This window comes from Mycteria americana, chromosome 6 (assembly GCF_035582795.1).
Source record: "Mycteria americana isolate JAX WOST 10 ecotype Jacksonville Zoo and Gardens chromosome 6, USCA_MyAme_1.0, whole genome shotgun sequence".
NCBI lineage: Eukaryota > Metazoa > Chordata > Aves > Ciconiiformes > Ciconiidae > Mycteria > Mycteria americana.
The window spans coordinates 15,581,568-15,594,923 of NC_134370.1; the positions used below are offsets into that span (position 1 = coordinate 15,581,568).

Genomic DNA, 13,356 nt, shown 5'->3' on the forward strand with positions numbered 1-13,356 from the left:
ACGCCGTCGCCCAGCTTTGGGCTGTCCTCCATTGCCTCGGCCTCCGAGCACCCAACCGAGCCACGTGCCCAGCGGGAAGAGACAAGCTTATCATCGCAGAGAAAGGAAATTAAGATAACACGGCGATGGAGGTACCGAGGGATTTGGCCAAGGTCACAAAATAAGTCTGCAGCTCTACGATACAGCCATCCGACACATTCGGTGTCTGGCCACGTATCCTAAAATTTCAAGCCAGGGCCAAAATCCAGGCTAGTCGGCGGCAGCTTTCTGCCAGGTCATTAGGAGCGTGCATCCGCAAGGAGCAGCGAACATCCAGCCATAACAACGACAGCAACAACAAAAAAAACCCATGCAGCAAGAGCGGGAATAGATGAGATCAAAGTGTCCTGGAAAAGGACCTGGAAAAATAGTTTTGGTCCCTGGCTAAGGCTCCCGGGAAATGCACACACAAGCCCCGTCCCAGCCCCACACAGCCCTGCCGGGGTGGCTCCCCACCCTGGCAGAGGGAGACCAAAATGACTCCCTATAAATAGAAGCAGAAAAGTGCTTCTCCAAAAGCCTGGCTGGGTCTTTCCCCTTCCAGCGCGTGTGGCAGAGCTGCTGGCACCTCCGTGGAGGTCTCTGGTTTTCCCCCAAAAAACCTGGAGAGGAAAATAACCTTCCTGTGAGCTCAGGCTGGCTCCTCTCTGCACAGAGCCGCCCCCCCCTCCCAGGCCTGGCCATCCAATTGGAAAGTAATTATACTGCAATTTTTATTTATGACTTTTTTTTTTTTTTAATTGCTAAATGGTGACTCATTTTGGCAACATTAAAATACACAGGAAATCATCCCCATTTTACAGTAATCACCATTCAATTCATTGTTAAATATTTATTCGGCAGACAAGCGCCGGGCCTCTTTCGAAGGGTCGGAGGGGGAGCGGAGGGGCAGCCCTGGGAGGGGGGAAGGTGGGGGGGGTCACGGCAGGGCTGCCCACAGAGCTGTTAAATGCCCACCACGAACTTCGGGGTGGAGAGCCAGGGGTGAAAGCTCCCGCCAGATGGTCTGGCCATGAGCAAAATACAGACTCGCTTTCCCTCGAATCCAGCGCTACGCCCCATGCTGCTTTAGGGAGGGGGGGCAGCTCTATGCCCCCCGATAAAAAAAAACACATTACTTGGCCAAGCCCCAAGCACAAATGCCCGCCAGTGAGAAGCCATGGGTCTCCGACGCGAAGCTCTCCCAGCACCGGGGGGAAGGGGATGGCAGCCACCGGCCCCGGCGGGAGGCGGTGGGAAGAGCCGGCAGTTTGACATTCACAGGCCTTACAATGGACGGCGTCCGCGTCTGCGGCCGCTTTGTCCCCCCGGGGAGCCCGATTTTGGGGCGACTCGACCAGGCGGCTGCTCTGCCTTCCCCCAAACGGCCACATGCCCCAGCAGGAACCAGGGAGATGACCCCTCCAAACCCCCCCGGCCCAGGACCTCAACCCTTCCCCGTGCAGCCCAGACCCGAGCGGCCGCAGGTCCTACAGCTGGCTGGCTCCGAAGGCCTCCCGGCATGGGCCCCCTTCCCCGGGGAGCCCCCCGGCGCCCACTGGCTCTGTCACTGCTCGGCTGGAGCGGCCACCTAACATGTCCGCCACAGGGCGACCGGGCGGAGGAGGAGGAGCAGCACCGGGGTGGATTTTGTGTAGGCCCTACACAAACACAGCGCTTTGGGGAACACACACGGCAGGGAAGAGGGCAGCCAGGGAGAGCAGCAGCCCCCCGGGGCTGGGCAAACCCAGGTCTCCACGAAGGTCCGACTTACCCTGATCTCATTGCGGCGGATCTCCACGTCGCAGACCGAGTGTCCCTGGTGGGCCCCGCTGTAGTAGCAGCAGAACTGGCAGACGGCCACCTGCTCGGCCTCGCAGTGGTACAGGCGGTAGGCGTTGTGCTGGGGGCAGCTCCAGGCCCGCACGTCGTCCGCCTCCACCAGGAGATGGCCCCGGGCCGTGGAGGGTTGCTGCAGGTGGGTCTGGACGTGGGACTGGCAACACGGGGCCTCACACCTCAAACAGATCTTCTGGGCCGGCAGCGGTGGGCCCCGGCGGCAAAAGACGCAGTGCAAGACGGAGGGGGGCTTCTCCAGGTTGAGGGAGTTGAACTTCTCCACGATGTTGGTGAGCTTCAGGTTCTTCTCCAGGTTGGGCTTCTGGTTGTAGGCCTGGTTGCACTCCGGGCACCGCACCAAGCCCGACTCCTTGGCCCACGCCTCCCCGATGCAGCCCCGGCAGAAGTTGTGCTTGCAGGGCAGCTGGACCGGCTCCACGAAGACGTGCAGGCAAATGGGGCAGATGAGCTCCTCTTCGAAGCAGTTCTTCCAATTCTCAGCCATCTCTGCCGGCAGCCTCTGGCGACGTTTCCCCCCACCCGCTTCGGTCGCTCAGTGCGGTCTAGGGGCGGACGCTGGGGTCTGTCCTCCCTGCAACGGGAAGGCTGGGGGTGAACGGCTGGGCTCCCCCCTCCCCGCAGCACGCGCGATAAATAATAAACCGCAGCAGATTTTAAAATCGGGGATAAAATAAACCACAGAGCAGCACTCTAGGAATCTTCAGCGAGAAAACGCGACGTCTCCGTCGCTTCGTTAAAAAAGCAACACAAACGGTTAAAAAACCCCAACACGATATTGTAGGATTTACAGCCCAAAGTCTTAACCACCCCTAAAAGCCATTTTTTTCTTTTTACCCCAGAAGGTGAATCGAAACTTACCAAAGGTTGAAAAAAATCCATACAAAATCCAGCAGCAGAGTCCAAGTTCCATATAAAGCTCCTAAATTTAGCGCTCCGGATTGGATTTTTCTTTTCTTAGGTTTGCAACTGACATTCAATATTTTAAAGGGACTTTTGTCCCCCACCAACCTGGCTAACAGCTGAGAGCACAGACTCGCTCAGGGGTTTTTTTTCTCCCCTAGATTTCTCCTCCCTCTCCCCCTGATGGGAGTTGGGAATCAGAGTCTTTTAAAGGAAACAGATCAAAGAGTTAAGATCCAAAATGGGAAAAGGAGGAAGATTAAAAAAAAAAAATAATAATAGCAACGATGACGATGGCAAAAAAACGAATTCTCTCCGCGGGCCCCGAGATTTGCTTCTAACCCGGCAGAGCAGCAAAGAAAAAAAGGAAGAGGGGGGGAAAAAAAAAAAAAAAAGACAAGACAGGAAAAAAAAAAAAAAGGAGAAGAAAAAAAAAACCCCTCTCGCCTGTTTCGAGATTGCGAGGTCTTGAATGGGAGAGCTCGGTCATTCAGAGCAAACCCCAGCCCAGCGCAGCCCTCCCAGCCTCGACCAAGGCTCCGGAGAGGGACGGGAGAGCGGATGGGCTCTGCCAAGGGGGGATCTAAACCCCGCGGACCCCGAATCAACCTGCTCGGACTTCCCAACGGGGCTGGCGGAAAAAAAGCGTCCGGGGGGGGGGGGGGGGGTCCGACCTAGCCCGGTCTCATGGCCGGCCGGGGGGACGCAGCCCCCCGACGGCAACAATGCGATGGAGCCGGGGGTCCCGGGGCGCGGGGCAGAGGGACGGGTGTCCGAGCCGCCCGCGGAGCGCCTGCCCCCGGCGCGGCTTCCCCGGTCCGGCCCCGCCGGGAAGGGGCGAGGCGGCGGCGGCGGGCAGCCGGGAGGAGCCGGCCGAAGCGTGCGGTTCCGGGAGAGCCGAGTCAGCTCTCAGCCATTTTGAGCTGCTCTGCTGAAGAAGGGAGATCGGAGGCGCATTAAAAATGAAATAAAAAAAAATTTAAAAAAAAGGTATTAAAAAAAAAATTAAAGTCACCGGAACAAAACCGCTCCCGCTGCCTCCCCCGCCCGCGCGGCGGGGCTCTGCGGAGGGGCTGCGGCTGCGGGGCCGCGCGGCGAGCCGAGCCTGAGCCGAGCCGTCGTCCCGTCCCGGCGGGGCCGCTCAGCAGAGCCCCCCGCGCCTGCCCCCGCCGCCGCCGCCTCCAGCCATCTTGGTCTCGCCCTGGGCGCCGCCCGCCCGCCGGAGCCCCACGCCCCGGCCTTCCTCCCGCCGCCCCCGGGGAGGCGGCCGCGGCCCGGGGGGACGAGGGGGGGCGCGGATCCCCGCAGCGGACCTCCTCGGGGAGGGCGGGTGGGGAAGGGGGGTGGGCGGCGCCTCGGAGGCGGCCGGGCTCAGCCCCGGCGCAGGGGGCCGGGGCGGCGGCGGGGGGCGGCCGGGGCGGCCATGGGGGCGGCGGCCGCGGGGGATATATCGACCGGGGGGGAGGGGGAGGCGGGCGCGCCCCGCCCCGGCGCGCCGAGGGGCCGCCCCGCTCGGGAGCCGGTCGGGGTGGGGTGGGGGGAGCGGAGCGGAGGCGCCGGAGCCGGTCGGTCCCGCCGGGCGCTGCCGCTGCCGCTGCCGCCTCGGAGCTGCGCGGCGCTGCGCTGCGCTGCGGCGGGACCGGCCCCGCCCCGCCCGCGGGCCCGCCCACCGCGCGTCACGGGGGACCGCCCCCGCCCCGCCCCGCCCCGAGACCGCGCCGCCTTAAAGCGGACACGGCTGGCGGCGGGGCCCACCGCGGTGCTCGGCGCTGTCAGCCCTCGGCCGGCGCGGTGGCTGTCCCCGCGCTGCAGCCCAGCCTCCGAGGAGCCCAGGCGTGTCCCCAGCTGGGCTGTCCCTGCTGGCCACTGCATCAGCGGTAGGGCCACCCTGCCGGACCACCAGCATCCCTACGCGGCCAGGAGCCAGGGTTGCTCAGGGTGCCGGTCCATAAAAAGGGGCCGATCGCCCTGGAACCAGCTCACATCTGGGTCACGGCTGGCCCCGGGTACCAGAAGTGCCCTCTGGAGCCTCCTACGCCCTCTCAGCTCCCCCCGGATGGGCTGTTACTTTGCACGGGACCATTTCAGGTGCGTTTCCTCCCCGTGCAGAGCGAGAGCCATTTGTCCCACAGGGTCTTTCCAAAACCGGCAGCCCCAGCACCTCCCACCAGAGCCCCGGGCACAGAGGTGTTTCTGTTAACAGCTCTCCCACCAAATGTTTCTGCAGCTGGTTCACGGGACACTGTATATCCAAGCCCTGCCAAATGTGCGGGGCTGCTGGCAATAAAGCACGTTGCTGGTGTAAACCCATTTCCCACTGGCGAGGGGGTCACAAATGGCTTCAAAACGGAGTATTTAGACCAAAAAATGCTCAGGGTGCACAGTCACGTTTATGGTGGAGTGACAAGGGGGCAAAGGCTCAGACGGTGGCTTCAGGATCTGGCCCCAACCTTGCCCCTGGGGGACACTCGCCGATGGCAATTTGCCTCCGGGAGGGATTTAGCAGAAATTCCTCAACTGCAGCCTCAAAGCCACGAACCAAACCGTCCAGAGACGCCACCCAGTAGCATCTACTGCAGCACTCTATAGCCGCAGTGCCGTGGGCCACCCAGGGCAGCCAGCTGCCTGCTAGAGGGATGAGCGTCCTACATCCTACACCCCCCTACAGAGGTGGGGGTGATCCAGGTCTTTCCATGCTTTCCTTTATGGGAACCCCCTGTGCACAGGTGGGTCCTGCCAAGAGACACCCCAATAAGGAGACAGAGTGATGGATACCAGGTATGTTCAGGTTGGCTTGGATTTGAGATCCTCCATCCCATTTCCCTGGCTCCACCTTTCCCTTCTGACTTCGTGCTTTGATGGGACATTGGGGAACACCTCTACCTGCCGTCTGCATCGTGCCCAGCACACCCCAGTCCCAAAGTGCTGCCCCAGGGCAAATAATAACAACTAATAACAGCATCATACCCCAGCACACCCCACAATGCTGATGGGGCTGCAGTCGGTGTGCAGTGCCTAGGCTGGCTCAGGATGCCTTGCTCGCCTCTCATTTCTGGGTGAGGCTCCCACAGCCTCTTCGCCGCAATAAAACCTATTTCTGGGCTCGGCCGGCCAATCCCTGCCTGCACAGGAAAGCCCACAGCCAGGCCACCCCAGGAGAGGGGCTCACCCTGTATCACCCCCCGGCTGCGCCCTCCATCCCCACACACCCAGCCCACGGCTCCCAGGGCTCGAGTGCCGATTCCTGCAAAGGGAGCGGTTTGCCGTCTAATTCCTCTGCCAGGCCTCAAAGCCTGCAGGCTGTACATCTCCTCCAGGGCTTTACAAGCCATCCAGCAGCCGGGACCAGCGGGAACTGGGCAGGGAGACGCGGGATGCGTCACAGCTGCTGTCGGCCGGCCGAGCCTGCGTGGAAGCAAACCTCTTCTCGAAAAGTCAGTGCAAAACTATTTGTGACGCTCACTTCTTTATAAACACAGGCAGTACTGGGCAGCCCCTGGTGACAGCCACTGTCCCCACCCCGCGCAGCTCTCCTCCAGGGGCTGCTCGGGGCCCCCGTGCCCTCCGCTGTGGGTGAGCTGGGGAAGCCAGCTGGTATTTAGCAGGGTTTAAAAGTGGAAGGCGGACGGGATGGGGCTGAGCCAAGCCAAAAGGTGCGTCCTGCTCTCGGCTGGGAATCCCGCTGCCCTGGGGCCGGCGCTGGCCCTGCTGTCATCACACCCATTTCTGGACGATGTCATCTCCCTGCCCAGCCCGGAGGAACCCCCTTGGCAAGGGGAGTCCCAAAGCCAGGCTGGGCATCACAACCCTTCCGCAGCCAGCAGGACCTGCCTGGGGGGGCTGTAGGCAGGGAACCCCCCTGCCCACACAGCTCCCAAACACCTTCCTGCCAGCGCTGGGTGACTGATGGACACCAGCAGACAGGAGCTGCAGAAGCCTGCTGCACTTTGGGTTCCACTCCTCCAGGACCTGGCTCCGTAGGGTGCCCCAGCCCACGCCAAGAGGCCACAGAGGCAGTTTTTAGCTGAGTCGTGGTGCGCATCCCTCAACCTCATCAAGCCTTGCTTTTCCCAGCCACCGCCGGGCCATCGTTCCCCTTTGCTGGCAGTCTCACTTTGGCAGTCCTTAGCCCTGCCCTGGAGAGACCACCAACCCCACCAGCCTCCCTGTAAAGTACCAGCATCTCTGCTGAGGCCCCCGTTAGCACCAATGGCTTTGGGCTGTGGGTACCCACCCATGAAGGGCCAGCAGAGCATCACCCCATGCCCTGCAGAGCCAGGATGCTCAGCCACTTGTCACCGGGGACTGGCATTGAAGTGGCATTGCCTGGTACAGAGGGATCTTGTCCCTGCGAAGCAGGGATGCACTGGCTGGTCCACAGAGCCCAGGCACCTTCGTCACTGCGGGCAGGGGACGAGCGGGGCCGTGCCTGGCAGCTTGCGTCAAAAGCCTGCCTCTGCTTTCCCAGGCAGACTCAAGCAACGTTCAACCAGCCTGCAGACGTACAGAAACTCTGTTTGCTATTTAGGGCTGCGGACCCTACTGAGCTGATGGGATAGGGAGGGTGTTTGCACAGATTTATGGAGTGGTTGGCTGTTAAAGTGACAGCTTCCCTCCCCGCTGCCACCCTGGCCCCAGGATGCTCCTGGCAGCTCCGGCACCCAGCCCTGCGCCTTCCTCAGAAGCCTTGAGCCCTCCAAAAGTAATGCAAAGCAATGTGCTTCTTTTATAACTCAATTAACCATCCAGAGAGAAGCCATCACTGTCCTTCTGCCCCCCCTTCCGCGTAAGTGAGGTGGCTTAGTGCGATGGAGAAAGCTCCCCCCGCCCTGCTCTGTGTGATTAACACGTTGAAGGCTTTCACTGAAGTTTTAAGACTGGGTTTAAGGATTTAAGGAACTCACAGGGCGGCAATACCCTGGTTTGCAGCACTAAATCCATCTGCTTGTGGCTGTCCCCTGTTCCCAGCTGGGGTGGAGGAGGAGGGAAACAACCCCACAGAGGAGGCATGACACAGAGGTCCCCACGGCCGGTCACCCCCTGCCCCAGCCCAGAGCACGCCGCTGACATGCAGCGCTTGTGCCCAGCCATCCCACGCATGTCCCCGCTGCGGTGTCACACTTGTCCATCCCACACTGTCACCTGCCTGCTGCGGCATCCTCGCAGCCCAGTACCTGCTGGGGAGATGCACATGTGCATATGCGGTGCATCTGCAGGGGGAACCTCCCATCCTCTTCGAGTAATAAAAAGGGACCAGAAGCTGGGTGTGCAGCCTGGTCCCCGCAGCACACAAAGCACGTTCCCTGCCCCAAGCACCCAAGCATTGCGATCCAGCGACACCCACATCTGACACTGGCAGCCGGGAACAGGGCTGGGACGGTGTGCTGGATGCAGGGATGGTGATGCCCTTGTCGGCCCCTCGGGAGAGCTTTGCCCTTGTGCAATGGTTGCACAATGGGGGCTCCTCTTGGGGCAAAAATGATGGGCTTCCTCCCTCCCTCCCCTAGGCTAAAGCATGGGCCAAAGCAAATATTGAGGGCTGGCCAAGGGGGACTGCATGGGGGGGGTGATGGAGGGGAGCTCCACTTTGGCCTGGGGCAAATCCAGGGTGGAACGACACAATCTGGGGTTGAACGGCCAAATCCAGGGTTGCACAGCCAGCCGTGGGACAGGGGTGATGCTCTGGGGCTCGCTGCCCTGGCTGGCCTCGGGGTGCCGATGGGTGCTGGCGAGGGCGGCAGTGGGTCCGGCAGCTGTGGGGCTGGAGCGTGGGGATCCGGGATGAGGGCCGGTGCGGTTCCCTGCCTGGTGGGGTTTCTTTCTATGCAAATGGCTGGGAGCAGCTGCCCTGCCGGCGTGACTCATTTCCTGCTCTTGTGTCACATTCTGGTCAGGCCAGTTTGGCAAAGGCTTTCTTCTCTCCCTCCCTGGCTTCTCCTCCTTCTCTCCCCCACGGCCGAGGGCTGGGATGTGCATTCGCTCAGCCCCTGGCAGGATGAGGCAGGATTTTCAGGAAACTGCGTCAAAGCCGCAAAACCTCCATATATATATATATATATTTATATATATATATATATATAAAACCCCAACCAAACAAAAAACCCAGCACAATTTTCTTTTTTTCTTTTTTTTGAGCATGAGGGAGACTGGCGGCCAGACGGGCTCCTCTGCTCTTCCCCCCGCTGGGGCGGCTGCTTCCCCCAAGAGGGGATGGGACCCGGCAGAAGAGCTGTAAAAGTTTGCTGGGTGGCCGAGGGGAAAAAAAATGCAGCTCGGTCTAATTTTACCTTCTGCTGCCAGTCGGAGGGCTGCTGCCGGAGGTGGGCTGCCAGCAGGAAGCCTTTAACAGGGGATGGATGGTGTGAGCATCTGAGGGAGCTGCCAGCCCTGGGGTTCACCCGGCGTTTCTTATTCCTCAGCAGGGCTCTGGGGCAGCCTTACCACTGCGCCCTGAAAAATGTACTGGCTGGGGTTAAAAGTAACCCATTCGTCTTAGTGGGGTCGGGAAGGGATGCTAGCAAATGCTGGCAGACGCCAGCGTGGTCAGTCTGCGTGGGGGTCCTGTGTCTCCCACCGCAGGTCCGGGGCAGGGGAAGGTGATGCCGGGACCAAATCCCTCCCCACGGCCCCAGCTGGGCTGGCACTGCCCTAAGCCCAGGCTGTGCCACAGGTAGAAGAGTCACTTTTTGGGGCATTTCCCACCTTGGAGAAAGCAGCGTCCCTCTACCCCAAACCTGTGGCTGCCAACGGCCCCGTCTCTCCCTCTGCACCAGCCCCTTCCCTGGTGCATTAAGCTCTGGCACAGCCTCCCGCACCATAGCTGGGCATCTGCCTGGGGGACAGACGGAGCTCCTCGGTGCTGCCCGCCCAGCAATGAGCTTGGGGACACAAAGCTGCCGGCCCCAGATCCGATCGTGGGAGACTGAGGGTGGGAGCAGGGTACGATCCCACCACCTCCCTTCCCATCTGCAGTTTGGTTCAGCCGCCCTCCCACCAGAAGGCCCCTGCGGTCCCTGCCCGGGCCGAGGTGTAACCTTTGCAATCTTCACTCTGGAGCAATTTCTCAGCCTTCCTCTTCCTTTTCTGCATGCTCCCTGCAATTAGAAGCCGGCTGCAGCCAAATGACCCAGTGCCACACGCATGCTAAAAAGCCCCCCGCCAGGCAGCTACCGAGCTTTCCTTTGAAGGGCAGAGCATCCGCCGCCGCTGTGCCCCGTGCGACCCCCAAACCTGCAGCCCCCGAGTCCAGTGGTGCCGCTGAGCCCCGGCTCGGTGCGGCCGGGGGAAACTGAGGCAGGGCAAGGGCAGGGGCTCGCCCCGGAGCTGCAGCCTGTGCACCCTGCACTGCTGGGGCTCTCCTTCCTGTCCAAAAGCCTAAAGGTCCGTTTGCCCACAGCAAAGGGAAGAGCACGAGGATATCGGTGTAAATTAGGTCAGAAAGCATTGCTAATAAACTGTCACTCCTGGTTGTGTAATGGGAGCAATTACAGGTTTAGGTCTCGTTAAGACACCGGGAAGGAAAACACGGTCTGTCTGGAGTAGGAGGAGTGTGATGGCAAACAAAAAGGAGGGTCCTGTTGACAGAAGGATGAAGCTGCCTTCGTGTCGGAGGCATTTCCGTCCCATCCCGGTGCATCGGCAGCCTGGGGCTCAGATTGACTCCCGTGCAGGGGGATGCAGAGAGCGGGTTCCCAGCTCTCCCTGTGCTCTGCTCCTTCCCCCAGGCACCCCAGGGCCCCAGGGACTTGGAGCAGGCAGTTTTAATCCCTCTGAAATCCCTGGTCCCTGATCCACCCCGCTCAGCTCGGCACTTGGTGCTCGCCGTCCCTGTGCAGCCCTTCCTCGGGGTCCGACAGGGACCCATGGGCAGCGGGGCTGGTGCCGGGCTGTGCCAGGAAAGCCCGGGAGAAGCGTCTGAGCTCTTCCCGCCGGCGCAGCCACCAGCGGCCCTCCTCTCCCGGGGAGCTGCCAGGCTTCCCGCGCTGCCCACTGCCCTGCGCTGCCGCCGGGCTCTGCGTGGGCAGCCTTCCCCAAGGGAACCGCCGGGCAGCGAACGCTTCTCTGCCTGTCCCTCCCTGCTGCCGGGGCGGCCCTGAACCCACCGGGCAGGTCCCTTCCGGGGTCTCTGGAGGGATGCTCAGGTGCTGGTGGAGGTCGCCCAGAGCCCAGCCACAATAAACCCAGGGCTCCCCATGAGCAAAGCCCTGGGGCACTGCCAAACCTGGGGTGGGGGCACCCGCGCCCCCTCCACGGAGGTTCCCAGCGTGAATCCAGCCCATGCATGCTGCGAAGGAGGGGCTGGGGCGCCCGGCAGCCAGGGTTAGCCTTTAACCACCCAAAACACGGCATGGAGGGAGAGGAAATTCTTGAGGCATCTATTAACATAAAAAGAGTCGTACTTTATGTTCGGTCCCACTTATGGCTTATAAATGATTACTGCACCTTTTAATAAATGGTTAATCAAGTGTTAGAGTCCAAACAAGCTGATGGGTTGCTTATTACCACGGTTTATAACCTTTTATGAATGCCTTCTGTTGATGTACTTATAAACATCCATACCACATACTTCTCGTGTCTTGACATGTTGGTCACATCTGTTCGAAGTTTATTAACTCTTGAGCTGCTCGCTAACGGCAGACCAGGAGGGATCCCGCTATTTATCTGTATTAATCTGCGTGGCTCAGAAAGCACACCTGTGTGGCGGGGGCTGGCCGAGGGGCGACGTGGGCATCCCCCTTCATCCGAAAAAGGTTTGAAGCAAGTGGGATGCATCCTCATCAGAAATAAGTCGGCAGCGGGGTGTTGCTCTCATGGGCATGGGGTTTTTTTGCCACCAGGACAAACAAGCGAGGGAAGTTGGTGGCAGATTCTTCATCCCTTGAAGTCATCAAGCCGAGACAGGACGTTGTCCTGGACTGGCCACTTGAATCAAAACCACAGGTTTTTGGGCTCAGTGCGAGAGGAATTGGGTGAAATTCTCTGGCCTGCAAACACGGGAGGTCAAACAGCATGATTTAATGGGCTCTTCTGGCCTGGAAATCCACGGAAATATCCTTGGCCGTCGCTGTTCATGCGCAGCTGAAGCCCCCCTCGTGTCATGTTGCAAATAATGAAATAAAACTCTCAATAAGCTGAATAATCAGAAAACAATTTTCCAATAAAAGCGTCCCCCGAAATCTCCTTTTAAGGCAAGGACTGGGATTCCCACCGCTGAGCGTGTTCCTGACGCTTCGCGTTATTGTTCGGCTGCCTGTACCGGGGCCGGGCAGGCTGCCACGCCGCCCCACGCCCCCGGGGACGCTCCCTGCCACAAGGCCCAGCCAGCCCCCCCAATTCTCAGCCCTTTTTGCCTTGATTTTTCCCCTTTTGCCGGATGCTTCAGATAATTTTCCTGTTCAAAAAGCAAGCGGGGAGTACGGGGTGCTGCGGTCCTGCGTTCTCTCCAGTGTTTTTAACAGCCAGAGAAGGGATTTGTGCATTAAGCAGACGGGCATGGTCCCAGCCCAGGCAGGAAGCTGGGTCTTGCTGGTTGCCTTGGCCTTGGACTCTCCTGGAGGTTTTTTAATATCTAACCGTGCTTTCCCCTTTGCTCCCCGCTCCCCGGCCCCTCCGGAGTGGGTACCCCATCTCTGGCGGCAGGAGCATCTCCAGCCTCGCTTGCTGCCCTCCAGCAGGTTACTTGTGGCTGGAGTGTGGAAAGTCTGAGGCAATGTGAATGATGGGAAAGGGTGTTAAAAATACTTTTCCCCTTGGAAAAACAAAACCAAACCTGAACTACGCTTTTTTGGAAAGCTGCTGCAGCAACGGCTGCTGCCTGAAATGCACCCGCAGCCAGCGCGTCCCTGCCGCAGGTGAGCGGTGGGGGGACCGAGGGGACCGAGCCTGCGCTGAGGCTGCGCCGGCCGTGCCGCCGTGGCCTGTCTCATGCGCTGCTTCAATTAATGTGACCGATGAGGTGTTGGGGCAAGACAGGGACATTTTTTTCTCCAATGCAAACTCTGCCTGACAGCGGGAACAGTTGCTCCGAAAGCTATTTGGAGAAGCTGGAGCTTTTGGGCACACCGCTGGCTCCTAGAGAGGGAGCTGGGGCATACGGGGGGCTTCCCTACAGTGCTTCTCCCACCCCTGCCAGGTCCCGGTTTCCTGTGCCAGACGGTGAGGCTGTGGCTTGCAGTGCGGCGAGGATGCTTGCCGGCTTCCCACCGTCCCCGAGGCTCGGCCGTGGGGCAGGGGCTGCTGGTCCTGCGTGGGGGGAGGCAGCAGGACCCGGCCCAGCCTGGCTGCTTCGGGCCCCTCTCCGGTTACGGCTTGGCCACGGCGTCCCCAGGAGCGCGGGGTGTTAATGTGTCAGGTCCTGCGTACCAGGGCGTGCTGGGAGGCTTTCCTCCGCACCGAGGTGCTGCCGCAGCCGGCTGTGCCATGAACGCTGGCCGGACAAAACAGCAAGCAGGGGAGAAACGAGGCAAAAAGAGGGGGGAAAGAAAAATCCAAAGGGACTTGGTGTGCTGATACCCCACGTTTCTGGGTGCTGCGTGACACATCCTTGTGGTCCAGGTGGGCTAAAGCACGGAGGACTCC

General features: G+C 60.4%; 1 protein-coding gene across 1 annotated transcript in view; it reads right to left on the reverse strand.

Moving 5' to 3' along the window:
• The window catches only part of TRIM8 (tripartite motif containing 8), a 29,917-nt gene extending 25,832 nt beyond the window's left edge, over positions 1-4,085 (reverse strand). Inside the window, exons 1-2 of the mRNA XM_075504645.1 lie at positions 2,737-4,085; positions 1,793-2,449 (exon numbers count right to left, since the gene is read on the reverse strand). Of these exons, the coding sequence (XP_075360760.1) occupies positions 1,793-2,362 (570 nt within the window). The 5' untranslated portion in view covers positions 2,363-2,449; positions 2,737-4,085. The remainder of the gene's footprint in view (positions 1-1,792; positions 2,450-2,736) is intronic.
• Between the last annotated feature and the right edge of the window lie 9,271 nt (positions 4,086-13,356).